Source organism: Mastomys coucha, unplaced genomic scaffold (genome assembly GCF_008632895.1).
Source record: "Mastomys coucha isolate ucsf_1 unplaced genomic scaffold, UCSF_Mcou_1 pScaffold20, whole genome shotgun sequence".
In the NCBI taxonomy this organism is placed as follows: Eukaryota; Metazoa; Chordata; class Mammalia; order Rodentia; family Muridae; genus Mastomys; species Mastomys coucha.
This window is the reverse complement of record NW_022196903.1, coordinates 36,047,269-36,066,266: the sequence shown is the minus strand read 5'-3', so window position 1 is coordinate 36,066,266 and position 18,998 is coordinate 36,047,269. Positions and strand designations below refer to the sequence as shown.

The following is an 18,998-nucleotide window of genomic DNA, read 5'->3' as shown; positions in this document are numbered from 1 at the left end:
TCTAAATATAAATTTTAAATAACACCAAACATATTAACTGTATATTTCAAAATAATACATCACTACTAGTATTTTCTTAAATGAACATAAATATAAAACGTCTTTTTGTTTGTTTGTTTGATTTTTATTTAGTAGAGCTTAAAATCTTGGCTCTTACTGTGGTACAAGCCCAAAATAAGAACAATTTTTAGACATTGGATTTCATTGTAATAAGGCTGTACTTCTATAACCCTCACATCACCAAAGGCTTTTACCTCCATCATAGCTAAGCTGAGAGTTGACAGTTCCGCTGCACCAAGAAATGAATTGTAGGCATGATTTTTGGATACAGACTTCCTACTATGGTCAAAACTATTTGACTTGAGGGAGTGACTTTATTCTTAGCACACAGAGAACAGGTTACATTCATTTAAGAAATGGTGTGTGTATTAAGATGGTCTATCCATAAAGTCATTCACCAGCTGTTTCAATGAACAATGGTTCTGCTTGGAGGGTGGCACAGACATTTGGTGAGGGTAAGAATCTGGTTCATTGGCTGTGATCATTTGGAAAAGCATTCATCTCAGAGAAAGAGTAACTTATAAAGTCCTCTTCTTCAAACTTGATACAAGAGTGACAAATGTCAAGCAAAGCAATTAGTCTCACTCTTTGTTGTTCTCTTACAAGCCCCCTCCTAATTTAATTGTCTACATTTCTTTTGGGTATATAAATACTCTTGAAATATGTAAGCTGTTATGAAAACCATAGTGTAGTGTAAAAACATGAGATAAACAATCCTACTAAAAGAGAGGCTGAGATAGGAGAAGCAAGATTTCAAGACCATTATGTTATATACAGCAAGACACTGTCACGAACAAACAAGCTGAAAGTGTATATGGATTGTACAATATTGGACCTATTTCTCCAATTACTAGAGAGGCCATTGGATAACAATCAACAAACTCATATTTTTGGATTTCAATCGATTAGGATATGTTGGCAATATTAATTTTCATTAATATATTAAGAAAAAGTAATTGTTACTTCCTATTGTTTTTGTTGCAAGAGGTGGAATTAGGTTTGTGTGGATTTGTTGAAAGATTATTTTCTTGCTTTTTCTAGGATGTAGTTTTACTCCTTATGTTTTGAGTTTTCCATCTATTATCCTTTGTAGAACTGGATTTGTATAAAGATATTGGGCAAATTTTGTTTTGTCATGGAATATCTTGTTTTTTTCATCTATGGTAACTGAGAGTTTTGCTGCATATAGTAGCCTGGGCTGGCATTTGTGTTCTTGCAGGGTTTGTATGACATCTGCCCAGGATCTTCTAGCTTTCATAGTCTCTGCTGAGAAGTCTGGTGTAATTCTGATAGGCCTGCCTTTATATGTTACTTGACCTTTTTCCCTTACTGCTTTTAAAATTCTTTCTTTGTTTAGTGTATTTGGTGTTTTGATTATTATGTGATGGGAGGAATTTCTTTTCTGGTCCAGTCTATTTGGAGTTCTGTAGGTTTCTTGTATGTTCATGGGCATCTCTTTCTTTAGGTTAGGGAAGTTTTCTTCTATAATTTTGTTGAAGATATTTACTGGCCCATTACCTGGGAGTCTTCACTCTCTTCTATACCTATTATCCTTAGGTTTGGTCTTCTCATTGCATCCTGGATATCCTGGATGTTCTGGGTTAGGAGCTTTTTGCTTTTTGCATTTTCTTTCACTGTTATGTCAATGTTTTCTATGGTATCTTCTGCCCCTGAGTTTTTCTCTTCTATCTCTTGTATTCTGGTGGTGATGCTTGCATCTATGACTCCTGATTTCTTTCCTAGGTTTTCTATCTCCAAGGCTGTCTCTCTTTCTGATTTCTTTATTGTTTCTATTTCCATTTTTTAGATTCTGGATGGGCTTGCTCATTTCCTTCACCTGTTTGATTGTGTTTTCCGGTAGCTCTTTAAGAGATTTTTTTGTTTCCTCTTGCAGGGCTTCTAGCCGTTTACCTGGGTTCTCCTGTATTTCTTTGAGGTGCTATTTATGTCCTTTTTAAAGTCCTGTATTATCATCATGAGAAGTGATTTTGTATGTGAATCTTGCTTTTGTGGTGTGTTGATGTGTCCAGGACTTGCTATGGTGGGAGAATTGGGTTCTGATGATGTCAAGTAACCTTGGTTTGTGTGGCTTATATTCTTATGCTTGCCCCGCACCATCTGGTTATCTCTAGTGCTACCTGCCCTTGCTAAATCTGACTGGATCCTGTCCTCCCTGAGATCCTGGTTATGTCAGAACTCCTCAGAGTTAAGCTTTCTCTGTGATCCTGTGATTCTGGGATCCTGTGATTCTGGGCTTGTTAGAGCACCTGGGAGTGGAGCTTCCTCTGGGTGTTGTGGGACTGGCTGTAGAGCTTGCCCCCAAGATCTGCTCAGGGCACCAGCCTAGTCAGACTGGAAGGAACCTGAGCTACTGCCCTGAAAGAGATCCTGTGAGCCTGGTCCGGCTGGTTCCAGGTACTCCTGGTGTTGGGACAGGTGCTGTGTCCTCCTCACCTCTGATCTTGTGTGTGTTAGAGTGCCTGAGAGTGGAACTTCCTTTGGGTGTTGTGGGACTGGCTGCAGAGCTTGTGCCCAAGGTCTGCTCAGGGCACCAACCCAGACAGACTGGAAGGAACCTGAGCCACTGGGCTGGTGGAGTTCCTGAGATAATTTATTTTATAAGCATTCATCAAGACAAAAATATCAGGACAAAAACCACATAGATGTGCTTTCCCAGAATAGACCAAGTATGACTTTTATTCTGCCTACAGATGGAATGCTAGTACAGTTTATATGCTCAGCCTTCATTGTCTTCATTGCTATTGACAAAATGGATTTCTGAGCACCCATATGATTTGTGCATTAACTGAGATCTTAAGAGTATGGGTTTTCTATTGCTTTTTTTTCTAAACCTTCCAAGTTCTTCCTGCTAAGGATTAATAACTACAGAGGCAGGTTTATGAAAATAAATAATGATCACATCTCTCTGGAATCTATTTTGGGGTTAAGATTTTGTGTTAGGCAAATAGAAAAGAAAAGAAAGAATATCTGAACCAAAGAGTTAAAAATAAGAAAATTGGTTTTGTTTTGGGTTTTGTTTTGTTGACATTAATGTCAGGAAATTCAGCCCATCAATGCTTTTCCTAGTGCCCTGGAGAGTATTATGCTAGCAATAACATTTCCTTGTCATTTTTTCACTTCATAGAATATGGAAATAAATAAACTACACATCAACAAACCAAATAGCCCTGTTTTAAAAAGGGGTGCAAATCTAAACAGAAAATTCTCATCAGAGAAATCTCTCATAGCACAGAAGCTCTTAAAGAAATGTTCAACATTCTTAGTCATCAGGGAAATACAAATCAAAACATTTATGAGATTCCATCTTATACCAGACAGAATGGCCAAGATAAAAAGTCAAGTGACCATGCTAGCAAGGTCATGGAGCAAGTAGAACACTTTTGCATTGGTGGTTGGAGTGAAAAATTGTACAACCATTTTGGAAATCAAGTTCTGAGAAACCACCTCAAGACTCAGCTTTATCACTCCTGGGCAAATACTCAAATGATGCTCCACCATGCCATAAGGACAGTTGCTCAGCCGTGTTCATAGCAGCTTTATTTGTAATAGCCAGAAACTAGAATTGGCCTAAATGTCCCTCAACCAAATAATGGAGAAAGAAAATGTGGTATGTTTACACAACGAAGTATTACTCAAATTTTAAAAACAATGACATCATGAAATATTCAGGCAAATGGATGGAACTAGAAAAGGTCATCCTGAATGAGGTAACCCAGACCCAGAAATACAAACATCATATGCATTCGCTTATAAGTGGATAGTAGCCATAAAGTGTAGGCTAACAATGCCACAACCAAAACAAGCTAAATAACAAGGATAGCCCAAGGGGGAGGGAACAATTGAATGTCACTGAGAAGGGGAACTAGAGTGGACATCAGTGTGGAGGTAGTGGTTGGGGAGAAGAACAGGGATAAAGATGGGCAGGAAGGAGATAATATGGGGGGAGAGAACTGGAATCAGTACACAGGGGGACCTCTGGGAGTTAGAAACCTAGGAAACTGGAAGCTCCCTGGGATCTATGAGGGTGACCCTGGCTGGGACTCCTAGCAGTGGATATGGAGCCTGAAATGGCCATCTCCTGTGGCCAGAAAAGTTTTCCAATGAAGGGACTGGGAAATGAGCCCAGCCACAATATGTTTGACCCACAATTTCTCCTGACAACAAGATGTGCAGTAGTGAAGATTGAGCAGAGATTGAAGGAATGGCCAGCCAATGACTAGCCCAGCTTCAGACACATGGTAAATAGAGCTAGCCTGGTGGTGTGGGCATGGGAGAGCTGGCTCTGAGAGTAGGAGTGTGAGAGCTTGCCCCACACCATAGCCAGAGCAATACTGAAAAACTGGCCTTAGTGTCTCAGGCACAGAAGAGCTGGCAAGCTGAAAAAACATAGTTTTTCAGACAGAGATCCAGGACTTTAAGTTGGCCCATAACAAAATCTACCCCATTTATGAACTAAAGATCTCCATGACACTGGGCAACAACAGGATATCTACCTCAGTAAATCTGAGAGGAGCCTAGGAAAGGCTCCTGTATTGATAATGTAGCAGAAGCCAGAGGCCTCAGACCAGACCATTAACTTAGTGCAATGAACATTTGCAAGTAAAGCTGTTTGGACAAAAGGATAAACTGTGGGATGCACCACAGCCTCCACAAGATTTTTTTTCTTTCTTATTCTTTACATGATTTTATGAGAAAGCCCACTCATGACACTATTTGTGATATCCTACTATATGTCCAGGAAGATACATGGGATGGCAGTCATCTGGGAGGCTTCACCCAGCCATTGATGGAAAGAGATGTACAAACCCACAGCCAAACACAGGGCGGAAACTGAGGAATTGTATAGAAGAGGTATGCAAAGAAAGCATACAGAATCAACTAACCTGGACACATAGAGGTCCAAAGAGACTGAATCACCAAACAGAGAGCACACGCTGGACACGTCCAGGATCTCAAGACATATGTAACAGTTCTGATGTTCATTCAGTGTTCACGATGGACTCCTAAGAGTATGAGCAGAAGCTGTATCTGACTCTGTTGCCCACCTTTGGATCCATTTATCCTGCTGTCTTGCCCTGCTATGGTGAAAGAAGATATGATTAGTCCTACCACAACTTGATGTGTAGGAGCAATTTGATATCATGGGAGTACTCTCTTTTTCTGAGCCTTTTCTGAAGAGAAAGTGATGGTAGGAGTGTGTGTGAAGGGATCAGAGGTGGAGGTGAGGGTAGGAGCAGGAACTTGGAGAAGAGAGGGAGGGGAGGCTGTAGTGGGGATGTAAAGTAAATCAATTACTTTCTTTTTTTAAAAAGATCATATACCATTAAAAAAAGAGAGTGCCTCAATAAACAGTTGAACATTTTCAAGGAAACAAAGGTGATGCAATCTTAGGTCTTGAGACTTGCATTCGATAGCAAATATATCTAAAAGTGATTTTAGCACTCTGGTTTTTGTTACTTGTGTTCTTAATCTAACCATTAGCCCTCTGTTTTTTCCTGGTGTTGTCAGATCTATTAGTTCCTGATCAGTGGAGGCCTGTGGTGTTCAGTTATAGTTGCTAGTCTCTGATATCAACAAGCTTCTGGGATTGCAGATGCAGCTCATTGTACCTGGTGGAAGCAGGTTTCTAAGGATACAGAGAGAGGTGGTATTCCCAATGGCTTCAGTCCTCTAGGAATACAGGTGTAATTGTGGCCCAGGAAATGGAGGGCAGAGGGGGCAGAGCAGAACTCATACCTGCTGGGTTGGCCCAATTCCAAGCAGTTAGGACATTGGGGTAGGGGGTCTCAGCTGGTTGTCCCTGGTGACTGGAAGCCTCTGAGATTGCAGGTAGAGGTCAAAAGACAGAATGTTGCTAAAGAAACACCTGTAACTATCAGTCTTCTAGACTACTAAAATAATAGACCCTAAGCAATGAGAATTTCCCCAAGAATCTCATACTGGGGGTGGGGGGAAGGTATGGGTCCTAGGAGGCAAACTTTCTTCCTAAAAGAAATATCACACAGTTCTTACAACTTTTCATACCACCTTAGATGATGAGACTGAAACCCAGACTATGGTGTTGGTAAATAGAGCTATAACACTGGAACTGCTTTGATGTGCACTATTTCAGCCCTGTCAATGAGTTTCATTCTTAACTCAGGCACCCAAGATGTGTTAAGCTTTCTGTGGATCTAATTGTCCATCTTCCCAATGCAGATGCATTGATAAATCTCCTTTTTATTCTCTCTAATTTTATGGTGGATTTTTTACTGGCTTGTTGAGCATGGGATGCTCTATTGGACATGGCGCACATATTTTGATCCCCATATTCAGTAATGCTGAAAACATCATCAAAAGAGCCATTTCTGTAGAAAAAAAATTGATTCATCATAACTGTATTCTGACTGAGTATTTAAATCTACATTGAAGTATGGTAAAAAATCATATCTCTTCTAGTTATATAATAAAACAACTATGAACTGTCATGTTCATATTCCTTATAACAAAATCTGATTTACTAATATTGACATTTAACTATTCTTATATAAACACATATGTTCTCACATAAAATATATGAGATAATTAACAGTTATTTCATATCCACTGTGTGTTTTTACACACTATAGCAGTTAATTTATTGATTAAAATTAATATATGTTAACATGTGCTTAAGATGAACTCAAATCAATCAACTTGCCTAAACAGAACAAATACAAGATACTTTATTTTTCTTTTATTGGATTTTTTAATCTACATTTCAAATGTTATCCCTTTTGAGGTCTCCCCTCTATAACACCCCTATTCCATTCCCCATCCCTCTGCCTCTATGAGGGTGCTCTCCCATCCACCCACCCTTCCTGATCTGATATTCCCCTACAATGGGGCATCAAACCCCCATAGGACCAAGGACTGCTCCTCCCACTAATGTCTAACAAGGCCACAAGATACTTTTGTTCTTAGAAAGCTGACAAACTATTATATTGAATCCAAGCAATTGTTACTTCTTGTGATATTTAGCATTTTAAAGATTAAAAACATTTAATGTCAATTATTTGAATTAAAGAAACAAATATTTCTTTCAATTTATGATAGTATGTACTATGTATTATATGTCAACTTGACAAGACCTATGATTAGCTTAGAAATAAATCTCTGTGCATGTTTATAAAATATTTTCTAATTCCTATTAATTGAAGTGGAAAGATTCACTTTAACTATCAGCAGCACCATTTTATTGGTTTTGGTCTAGAATATATAAGAAGAACAGAGCTACTGCACTTGTCTTCATCTCTCTGTATTTCCTGACTGTGGATACAATATGCTCATCAACCTCATGACTCTGGTACCATGCCTTCCTTACTACAATGGACAGTATTTTCAAACTATAAACCAAAATAATACTCCCTTTTTAAAGTTTCTTTGTTAAGTTATTGTGTCAAAGCAATGAAAAAAGAGTAATTGATAGACACTTTTGGAAAGCAAAATTGAAAATGCCAACCATTTGTCATAGTTCCCTGGTGGAAAAATATAATCTGCATTCTTTTATCTCAATCTGTAGAGTGAGACACAACCATATTTCTACACCCAAGTTCCATCAATTGAGCAGGGTCAAGCACATTAAATATTTACTCTAGAAGATCCCACATATGTTTTCTATGATTAACTAAAATGATCAAGTGAAATTAAGAACATACAGAGCTTGGGTCAAAGCACACTGGAATAAATAGAAGAGTTTTGAAAAGGATAAGGTAAATTCTCTCAATAAGGAAAAGAATCATATTGTTTTAGGTAGATCAGGTTGCCATGATTAAGAAAAAAAAAATCACAGCTTCCAAACGCAAGTACATTTCCCACTAGTCTTCACTATCATAACATTTCCAATGTACCAAAATGACAAATCTGAAAGTTCCCTCTAAGACACAAAGTAGTGTCCTTTGACCTTTCTCCTCTGCTCTTTCCTGCTATGGAAACACATTGCCACCAGCTGGAGTTGTTCCTTCCATTCCCATAACCTTTGGAGAATACTGGGGGAAACAGTGATGTGGTAACTTGGTGCTGAATTATCTTCTACCAATCACAGAACAGAATTCTAAATTTGGTTTTGTGTGTGTCCAATGAAATTACCCTTTTTCCAACTGTTGAAACCAAAACTCAAGGAATAAATAGCTGTAAAGGAGAAGGTTTTGTCCCAGCGTCCACTTCAGACACACTGAAAAACTATGAAGATCATCATCTTCTTCACTTTTCTGGGAGCTGCTGGTGAGTCTTTCAAAGAACATTTCACCAGATGGGTACTATACATCCAAGTTTATGTTTTGTAAGTGGAAAAACAGTAACAGAATTGATTAAATGTTTCATGTGCAAGGAGCTTAAAGTGGGCAGTCAACACCGTTCACTACATTGAGGTGTTCTATTGGTTGGTAGAGGAAAAGAAAAAAAACAGTACAAATTACCCAAATGGGCATTCTGACATTTCTGTGAAGAAGTGGTAAATGATTAGAATTATTTTCTGTTCCAAGAAGAGGATGTAAACATTACATTCTAATTATGTGGAAAATCAAAGTCTGCTTATATACATAAAGTTATAATTAGAAGAGATGGGATATTACCTGTGGGTAAAAACCTTAGGTTACTTTTCACAAAATCTTTACTAATAAATCAGTCCTATATTATAATGTTGTTCAACACTGAACAACAGAAAAGTGACTTTTTCTAGGATAACTAAATTTAAAACTAAGTTCTCACAATTAAAATGGGTTTTGATTTGTAAAGTCTTTTATGTTTGGAAACTTCAACCATTATTCTTAAATATTGAAATGTTCAACTGATAGAGATTCATTATGGTCTTTAGAATTATATTAAATGTTGGGGTAGTTATAGTCAGTATAAATTGTATATATATATATATATTGAATTAATAATAATAAAAATATTACAAACACTTGATGAATCAGTGTATGAAAATGCTAAATACATTAGTATATGTCCAATAGATAACTGAAATGACAGGAAAATTTTGGGAAAAACAGAATTGTGATTAAATGACTTATACAAATTATATGCAATAACTTCTTACAATCAATCATTTGCATGTGTTAGGTATTAAAAATTTGCCGGGCGGTGGTGGCACACGCCTTTAATCCTAGCACTTGGGAGGCGGAGGCAGGCGGATTTCCGAGTTCGAGGCCAGCCTGGTCTACATAGTGAGTACCAGGACAGCCGGGGTTACAGAGAGAAACCCTGTCTCGAAAAACCAAAAAAAAAAAAAAAAAAAAAAAATTTAAAGGTAAATTTAAAAGTACAATAAATGTGCTTAAAAGTGGTTCTTTGAGTAAAGGCTTGCCTCTAAGTCTTGGTATCAAGGAAAGATACTGGGAACCCTGTAGTATACAGATAAAACTAACACTTGAAAGGTGTTTTTGCCCTCCATAGGAGCACTAGGCTACACACAGTCACACAATCACACACACAACACACACTCATACACACACATACAGAAAACAAATAATTTTTAATTTTAGATTTGATTCACAGTGATATTAAGAGAGTATATGCTAAAATTAGAAAATGATACTACCTTTCAAAACACTACAAACATAGTTACCCAACAAGAGGACATGTGTCTTTTCTTGTTGGTCTATACAAACTCCATTTGGAAGACTAATTTTGAGACAAGTCTTCTTATGCTAAATATACAAAACTCTCCCCCAGTTGCTCTCCCTGCTAATGATGATGACGACAAGATTGTTGGAGGCTACACATGTCCGAAGCATTCAGTTCCTTACCAGGTGTCTTTGCATGATGGCTTTAGCCATCAGTGTGGTGGCTCCCTAATCAGTGATCAGTGGGTACTGTCTGCTGCTCACTGCTACAAAAGGTAATGAAACAATACTCAAATTCCTATGCTCTAAGGCCATTCTGTCCTCTGGTACCACCTTAAAGGGCATGGCCCTTTGTGAATCTGTCCTGAACATTGGTGGTAGGGCACAACAGACTTTAACTGCATAGCTCTGACAGTGCTGGATGCTTTAAAATGATGATGCCTGTGTTCTTATGTACAGAACTTTCAGCTTGATAGAGAAAAAAAATACTCTACAGGAATAATTAGAAATCTTTTCTCTTTTAATGCAGGGAACTCCAAGTTCGCCTTGGTGAACACAATATTCATGTCCTTGAGGGTGGTGAGCAATTCATTGATGCAGAAAAGATCATTCGACACCCCAAGTATAACAGGAGCACTATAGACAACGACATCATGCTGATTAAATTGAAATCACCTGCCATCCTTAACTCCCAAGTATCCACAGTCTCTCTGCCCAGATCCTGTGCATCTACAAATGCTCAGTGCCTTGTGTCTGGCTGGGGAAATACTGTGAGCATTGGTGGTAAGTATCAATGGAACTTAAGTTCCATGTGAACAAATATGAGAGACAGAATGTATGTTGATTGTCAGCGTGGCAAAATTGTCACCATGAGAGATACTTCTAGAAGTCTTTAACATAGGCAGTCTAGGACTGTATAGTTTGTAGGCCAGAACATTGCTTCACTGAGACGATGGGGGTAAAACCAATAAAAATGAGCTATTAGCAAGATGCTAAAGTAATTACCTGGTGTGATCAGTTATATTAGGGAATGAAAACTCAAGTGATAAAAGAAGAGATGCTTGGAAACTGTTGTTTCCTGAGGAGTCTATCTCATGGAGGAAATACTGTCCCCATATTTGAAATCCAAAAGCCAATGACGTTATTGTCATAAAAGCACAGCTTGTTAAAACCACTGGGAAAACATTCTAAAAGAAAAATATTTTTAAATTATGATGTTTGGCAAATAGAATTAGAAATTTCAGGGAAGATATTGAGTGACCTTGCCTTTTTTTCTCCCAACAGGCAAATACCCAGCACTCCTTCAATGTCTGGAAGCCCCTGTCCTCTCTGCCAGTTCTTGCAAAAATTCTTACCCAGGAAAGATCACCAGCAACATGTTCTGCCTGGGATTCATGGAGGGTGGAAAGGACTCCTGTGATGTGAGTGTTCTTTGACTCTTTCTACAAATCTCTTCTCTCTGCCTCTCTCTCTCTCTCTCTCTCTCAGTATCCTCCTTGGCTGAGAACTATCTATCTGAAAGAATTCACATGGGATGAGATAAGGCCTATGAGTTTTCTTTTCTTTTCTTTTTTTTTTTTGGTTTTTGGTTTTTCGAGACAGGGTTTCTCTGTGTAGCCCTGGCTGTCCTGTAGACCAGGCTGGCCTCGAACTCAGAAATCCGCCTGCCTCTGCCTCCCAAGTGCTGGGATTAAAGGCGTGCGCCACCACCGCCCGGCTATGAGTTTTCTTATTGTAACATTTATGGATAAGCTCAATGTGCCCTATGTACAGAAGATAGTGTGCAAACAGATCATAAAAATCACACTTCTTAGAAGCTGGTTTATAGCATGTGACCACTCTTGAAAGACAGCAAAAAGAATAGCAAGAAATAGCACCAGTGTTCACCTTTTTCTGACCTTTGCCAACTAAGGAAACATGGGCTTATAGAAGCAGTATTAAAAATAATGGAAAAAATGACAATTAACTGTGTAGGAAGTCTGCATTGCTTCAGGGTGAGTACCTGTTATTCCAACTCCATGAAAACAGGAAAATATCTTGGATTCCATTCTCTCACCTCAACATAAGTGTATTGTAATCTTATTTTCTTTCTGACCCAGGGTGACTCTGGTGGTCCTGTCGTCTGCAATGGACAGCTCCAGGGCATTGTCTCCTGGGGTTCAGTCTGTGCAATGAGAGGGAAGCCTGGTGTTTACACCAAAGTCTGCAACTACCTGAGCTGGATTCAGGAGACCATGGCGAACAACTAGATTCCTCTTGCCTTCCATAATCACCTGTTCCTTATCTATTTCTCTTTCTTCCCATGCCTGAAATGAGGTTGAAATAAATACATTTTGCCTGCTGTATATCTAACAATACTTTGCTCTTGTATTCTATTGTTACCACTCTTTTAAAATTGGTTGATAAATGATAATATAATCAGAGTTGAAAATTCTAAATAATTCAATACTCATCTAGCAATAAGAATTTTCTAATATCTTTCTATGGTAAAAGACATAAGGTGTATACATTACTGAAGTACTTTAATATATTTTTACAGAATAATTATAATGTTTTATTAATAGGTCAGACACATTTTGTTTTAAAATATAGCTAACATACACACCTTTAAACATCCTTCATAGTACATTGCATTTCTAACTTAAAATAGATAGCATGAATTGCTATCTATTGATAGCATATCAATTGATGTGAAACTGCTATCAATTTTACCAGTCACCAAGTTATCCAAGCACTCCTTGAAAAGCTGAAATTCACCATGAACATTCCTGATGCCTGGTGTCTTGCATGTCCTAAAATACAGTGCTATGTCTTCCTTATTTTTTTTTAATTTTATTGCTAATCTTTTAAAATCTAAGAATCTTTGTGGTGCTTAGTGACTGAAAACTCCAAATGAAGTATTTTTTCACTTACATATACCTATGTAGAAGTGTATACAATTAAGTAAGGCACCTGTAGAAGAAAGAACTGTTAAGACCTTTGTTCTGCAGGGATTTCAGAGTTGCCTGTCATGACTTCTGGGAACGAAACATCGGTCCTCTACAAGAATAGTATATGCTCTTTTCCTCTGAGCCATTTGTAAAGCTCTTGAGGAATTATTTTTAAATACATATTTTTTCTTAAGTTTTGGCCACTGAGTTACCTCTCCTCACTTAAACCCTAAATTAAGACCAGATTATATATAAATTAAAGCTATATGCAGATGAATATGAATCATTTAAGTTTTCACAATGTAAGTTCACCCCTCTACTGTCACATTTCCCTGGGTACAGAGATGTCATCTGTGTTTTAGCACAGCCTATAGAGTGAAACTCTATACAACTACATTTCCTCACCTGCTTTCTACCAATCATCATTTGGTCATGGATCAACAAACCAAATATATGTGTAGAAGATCCTACAAGTGCTCCCTGTGATTAACCAGAATGATCAAGGAAAATTAAGGACACAATGAGCTGGAGTCAATGTGGAGTGGAAGAGCAGAAAGCTTTGAGAACAAAAACTATAGTCTCAGAGTCAAGGAAAGGAAGTATATTGTATTAGGCAGCTCAGGCTGCTATGATTAAAAGGAAATTCAGACCCTAGCTTCAAAACACAAGTAAACTTTTCATTAACGTTCACTATCAGAAAATTGTCAATGAGGGGAGGTGAAATTCCAATAGATCAAAAGCACAAGTCCAAAAATCCCCTCTGAGACAGACACAAAGCAAGTTCAGCCGCCTATGAGGCTCCTGAAAGTGTTCACAAAGAATTAAATACTTCCAAAGTGCAGTGGTCCAAGAAAGATGTTTCCATGACCAAAGGGAGGAATGGAATAGAAAAGAAAGAATGGACCAAACCAAGAACACTTGACTCTGAAGCATAAGCATTAGATCATGAGGCTTTTTGTGAAATGTCTAGAGCAAGTGATGGTATCATCTGAGCTCCAAGACTTATACAACCCAACCCTGTGCTGATTCCACACACCATTCATATTCTCTCTCTCCCAGGAAGATGCAACTCAAAGCTACCAGCACTTCTTGACAAATGAGCCATTACTCTGGCACCTCTGGGACTGTAGATTTTCACTGTAACATGGGCTTCAACCACAATTTCACACATAACCCACTCACAAACTCCCTTAATGAAGGCTGACCCTTCTCCATCTTGGCTGAAATGCCAGGCTTTTCCTAATTATCTAGATGATAGCTTCCATAACTCTCGAACACTTAGATCCTTCGTGCCTGCAATGCTAGTGCCACTTAGACAAACAGCTTTTCTTCCAGCATAAGAAGAAAGATTGTCCTTTGGTCTATGACAGAAGTAGTTTCTGGGCAATTGAAATCATAAAAATGCATGTCTAACACTATTCTACTCCCCTTTTTGTTCCCAATTCCCAATATAAACACTGTATACGCTGTGAGTAATCTCCATGGCACAAGGTCTTTTCTACATGAATTTCTTCTCAGGTGTCTACTTATAATTTCTCAAATTATCAGGGAAAATATTATTCTTTCTTCTTTGAGAAATTGGCCTAATCATTCATCTGCTAGAAAGTAATCATGCAAGGAATATAAATCTATATTCATAGCTACCCAATCTTGCATTGTAAACTTCTAATCCTATATAACTGTAAAGTGGTAATATGTAATTGAAGGTAGCACTACTATTAGCCACACAGTTCAGAAGAAGAATACCACTTTTGTTAGTCATTATAAGTTAGCCTAAAGCATTGTCCAAAAAGATTGTATCTGCATCAAAGAAATCATAAAAAAAAATGTGGTGGTCAGATTTTGTAACTCTATGAAGATTACTTGATATAACAACTTAGGGAGGAAAGAAAAACCTGGGCCCTTGGTTTGTGAGTCCAACATTACTTGGTTGATTTAACTACAGTAATCCATGGAGGGAAAAACTGGTGCAGAGAAGAGTCCACACTTCATAACAGTCAGAATACAAAGAATAACAAGATATTAGGCCTAAATATAACATACAAAGACACTTAGAACTTTCTCCCACTCAACCTCACCTACCAAATTAGGACCACTAACTGAGGATCAAGTTCAACACATGAAACCATTAGCCGTATTTTTTAGTTTAGTCCATGTGAACAGGATGCTTCTCTTGATCTGGGTACACTCAAGGCTTCAAATTTACTCTTTATATACTTCTGTGTTGCTGGTATTTCCGTTATTTTAATCTTTACTTTGTTATAAGTTTCACCACCACAGTTAGATACATCTCTCCGGAACCAATTTTCAGTGTTAAAATTTTCTTATGTTAACTGTGGATGTCATCCTGAGTGAGGTAACCCAATCACAAAAGAACACACATGGTATGCTCTCACTGATAAGTGGATATTAGCAGAGAAGCTCAGAAAACCCAAGATGATATTCACAGACCACATGAAGCTCAAGAAGAAGGAAGACTACTGTGTGGATACTCTGATCCTTCTTAGAAGGGGGATCAAAATAACCATGGGAGGAGATACAGAAACAAAGTTTGGAGCAGAAACTGAAGGGGATCCATCCCATATACATTTACCAAACCCAGACACTATTGTGGACGCCAGCAAGTGCTTGCTGACAGGAGTCTGATATAACTGTCTCCTGAGAGGCTCTGCCAGTGCCTGACAAATACAGAAGTGGATGCTCACAGCCATCCATTGGACTGAGCACAGGGTCCCTAATGGAGGAGCTAGAGAAAGGACCCAAGAAGCTGAAGGGGTTCGCAGCCCCATAGTAGGAACAACAATATTAACCAACCAGTACCTCCAGAGCTCCCAGGGACTAAACCACCAACCAAAGAGTACACAAGGAGGGACTCAAGGCTTCAACCCCATATGTATCAGAGGATGGCCTTGTGGGACATCAATGAGAGGAGAGGCCCTTGGTCTTGTGAAGGCTTGATGCTCCAATGTAGGGAAATGCCAGGACAGGGAAGCAGGAGTGGGTGAGTTAGTGAGCAGGTGGAGGAGAATGAGATGGGGGGGGTTGTGGAGGGAAAATGGGGAAAGGGGATAAAATTTGAAATGTAAATAAAGAAAATATCTAATAAAAAATAAGAGTTTAAATAAATAAATAAATATTTCCTTATGTGTGAAAAAAATCCTGGAGAAGGAAGCTTATAAAAAAGGAAGATTAATTTTGACTTTCATGTCAGTAAATTCAGTCCATCAGTTTGCTATGATGATCTTTATAGCATTTTGGTAGCAGTACAGGGTTCTGGACAGTCTCCATTTCATAGCACATAGAAACGAAAAATGGACAAAGGACTCAGGACTTTAAAGGCATGCCTCTAATCAGTCATTTTCTCCAATCATGCCTTTTCCAAATATCTTCCTCTTCCCACAGTAATTCTACCACTGGAGGACCAATTAGGTTTTCAAGTGATCTCACCCCCACCCCAATGGTATTTCATACTCTACCAAAACAAATGCTATTGAAATTGAGAACTCTAGAAATATAACTAGAACCAGGCAGTGGCCGCACGTGCTTTAATCTCAGCACTTGGGAGGCAGAGGCAGGCAGATTTCTGAGTTCGAAGCCAGCCTGGTCTATAGAGTGAGTTTCCAGGACAGCCAGGGCTATACAGAGAAACCCTGTCTAGGAGAACTGAAACAAACAAACAAACAAACAAACAAACAAACAAAACTAGAAATATAACTAGGGATAAGAAGAAAATTTTTGGATCCTATGACTTACATTCAATATCATGATTTGATGAATAATATAACAGAAATGTCTGAAAATTCAAATAGTTACAATGTTGCTTATCTTACACATATATAAAAATTGATGCCAAAATACCAAGATTTTCCACACTGAGTCTTAGTATGACTTCCCATATTGTAGTTTGTCTGGCCATTTGAAATAAAATACCATTTTCTTCTACCACTAAAACATCTGAAGACAGTCTAAACAGTATGCATATGAAAAAGGAAAATGTTCAAGATTAGTAGAAATCATAGCAGTAACACACCCCATCTCCCATAAACTGACTGTTCCTCATCAAGATACAAACTAAAATATCTGTTTTAGATCACTAATTGTTAAAGGGTTCAAATGAACAGTGTGTTCACAACAAAGACACCAAATTTTGCAGAAGAGTGTGGGTAGGAGGAACCAGAGTATTTTAAACATGACACATGAGGATATACAGTGGCCAGCTATTCAGTCTCATGTACTTGAGGAGAGAGGGAGACATGCAGCTTTGATCTGAAGAATCTGAAGAAGAGTATTGTGAAATAGTAATTACAATCACTAAGAAATTTAATGTCAAGACTCATGACCATCTTCAATTTCTATAACAAAAACAAGGTAAGAGGTTTAGTCCCCTTGTAGGTGAGTAAGGAAAGATATTGAGAAGATATCAGACTCGGGATTCTGAACCAAAAATATGTTGGCAATTAATATGGAAGCAATGTAGAGGGTGATCCTTTCATCCAAAGCATAGGGAAGGACAGAAGAACGAAGAGATTATATAATTATATTGTAAGAGTCCAGGCAGAGATTAAGACATTCTAACGAAACACCTGTGTCTATCAATGTACCAGACTACTGAAACAACAGACCAAAAAGCAATGAAAATTCCCACAAGAATCTCATATGGGCAGAAAGAAATGATATCAGCCAGAGTAGGGACCTCCTCTTCCTGAAAGAAATAGCACACAGCTCTTACAACTTGTCAGACTACCATAGAAGAGGAAAGTGAAGTCCAGAAAATGATGGGTTAGTGCTGAACAGGAAGGAACTACTTTGATATACACAATTTTGTCCTGTGTTTAAACTTGAATCTCAATTCAGAAACTTGATGATGAAGTTAAGGTTCACTATAGATCTCCTTGTTCCTCTTCCCAATGTGGCCATATCAATAAATCTCCTTTTCTGCTTTCCACTATTAACAGTTTTCTTAATTGGCACATTGAGCGTGAATATTTAGACTTGGCGTTGGGTTCAACTGTGATGTCCAAGTCTAATAACAGTAGGGATGCCTTCAAATGATCTACTTCTCTAGAAAAATGTTTAACCTAGCATAATTTCATTCTGACCAATTTCATAAACCAACATTGAATACGGTAAAAACATCTCGCTTATACCTAGAAATTTGAACTATGAAGTTCATGCTTATGTTCTTTTATAGAACCTAATAAATTAATACCTACACTTAAAAGCTTGGCTACTTATAAAAACACATACATTGTCACAAAAATACATGAGATAGGGAATAGTGATTTCATATCAATTGTGTATGTTTCTTCTATTTACAAGAGTTAATTCTCTCCAATTAAAAGAAATAAAAATCTATATGTGCTTAAAGATCAATTCAACTCAGTAAAATTGCCTAAAATAGAACAAACACAAGACACTTTTACTCCTAGAAACCTTATTTAATTCTTTATTTCAAATTCAAGAAATTATCTCTTAAGACAAATATTATTTTAATAACTATAAACAGTTAATGACAGTTATTTCACTCCTAATATATGATAGTTTTATTGACATTCAACTTGGCAGGATCTCTGATAAACTTGGAAATAAATCTCTGTGTATTTCTATAATGTATTTTCTAACTTTGTTTAGTTGAGGAGGGGAAGCAAAATCTGAGCAAAACCATTTAATCTGAGTGAAAGCGTTTAGTTGGATTTTGGCCTAGAATGTGTCAAAGGACACAGCTAGTTGCATAAGTTTTCATCAGTCTTTGGTGCGCAACTCCAGATGCAATGTGACTATAACCTCAGGATTCAGCACCATGCCTTCCCCACCCTGGTTGACTATTTTCTCAAAATACATGCTAAAACACCTTCCTTCCATAGTTGCTTCTTTTAGGTATTTTGTCAAAACAATGATAAAAGTAATTGATGAACACTCTTGTAAAGTTGAGAACATGAGTCTTTTGCTGTATTCCACTAGGAAAGAGCTACCATCTGCATTCTTTTATTTCAATGTACAGAGTGAGAGAAAGTCGTATTTCTTCATCTGATTTCCTTTACCCACCATGTATCACCAAATTAAATATTTGTTGTAGAAGATCCTACAAAGAATTCATGGAATAATCAAGGGAAATTAAGGATGTAGTTGGCTTGAGGCAAAGCACATTGGAATAAATGGAAGTTTTTGAAAAGAAAATACATATAGAAAGATATATATACATAAATATCTTTATAAAGATATTTATAAATCTTGATAAAGATATATACACATATATCTTTAAGGATAAGAAAGAGGAAGCCTACTTTCTTAGTTCAAGCTGTTGAGTCAAAAATTCTATACAACCTGGCTTCAAAATACAAGTGGATTCCTCATAGTTCTCTAGTTTTCACTAATTTAACATTTTGTCAACAAACATTTTTAA

General features: G+C 37.6%; 1 protein-coding gene across 1 annotated transcript; it reads left to right on the top strand.

Moving 5' to 3' along the window:
- The first annotated feature begins 8,259 nt into the window (after nucleotides 1–8,259).
- On the top strand, nucleotides 8,260–12,020 carry LOC116098789 (trypsin-4). The gene is made up of 5 exons (XM_031381658.1): nucleotides 8,260–8,322; nucleotides 9,775–9,940; nucleotides 10,195–10,448; nucleotides 10,950–11,086; nucleotides 11,765–12,020. The coding sequence occupies exons 1-5, from the start codon at nucleotides 8,283–8,285 to the stop codon at nucleotides 11,912–11,914; spliced, it is 747 nt and encodes a 248-aa protein (XP_031237518.1). The 5' UTR covers nucleotides 8,260–8,282; the 3' UTR covers nucleotides 11,915–12,020.
- Nucleotides 12,021–18,998: the final 6,978 nt, after the last annotated feature.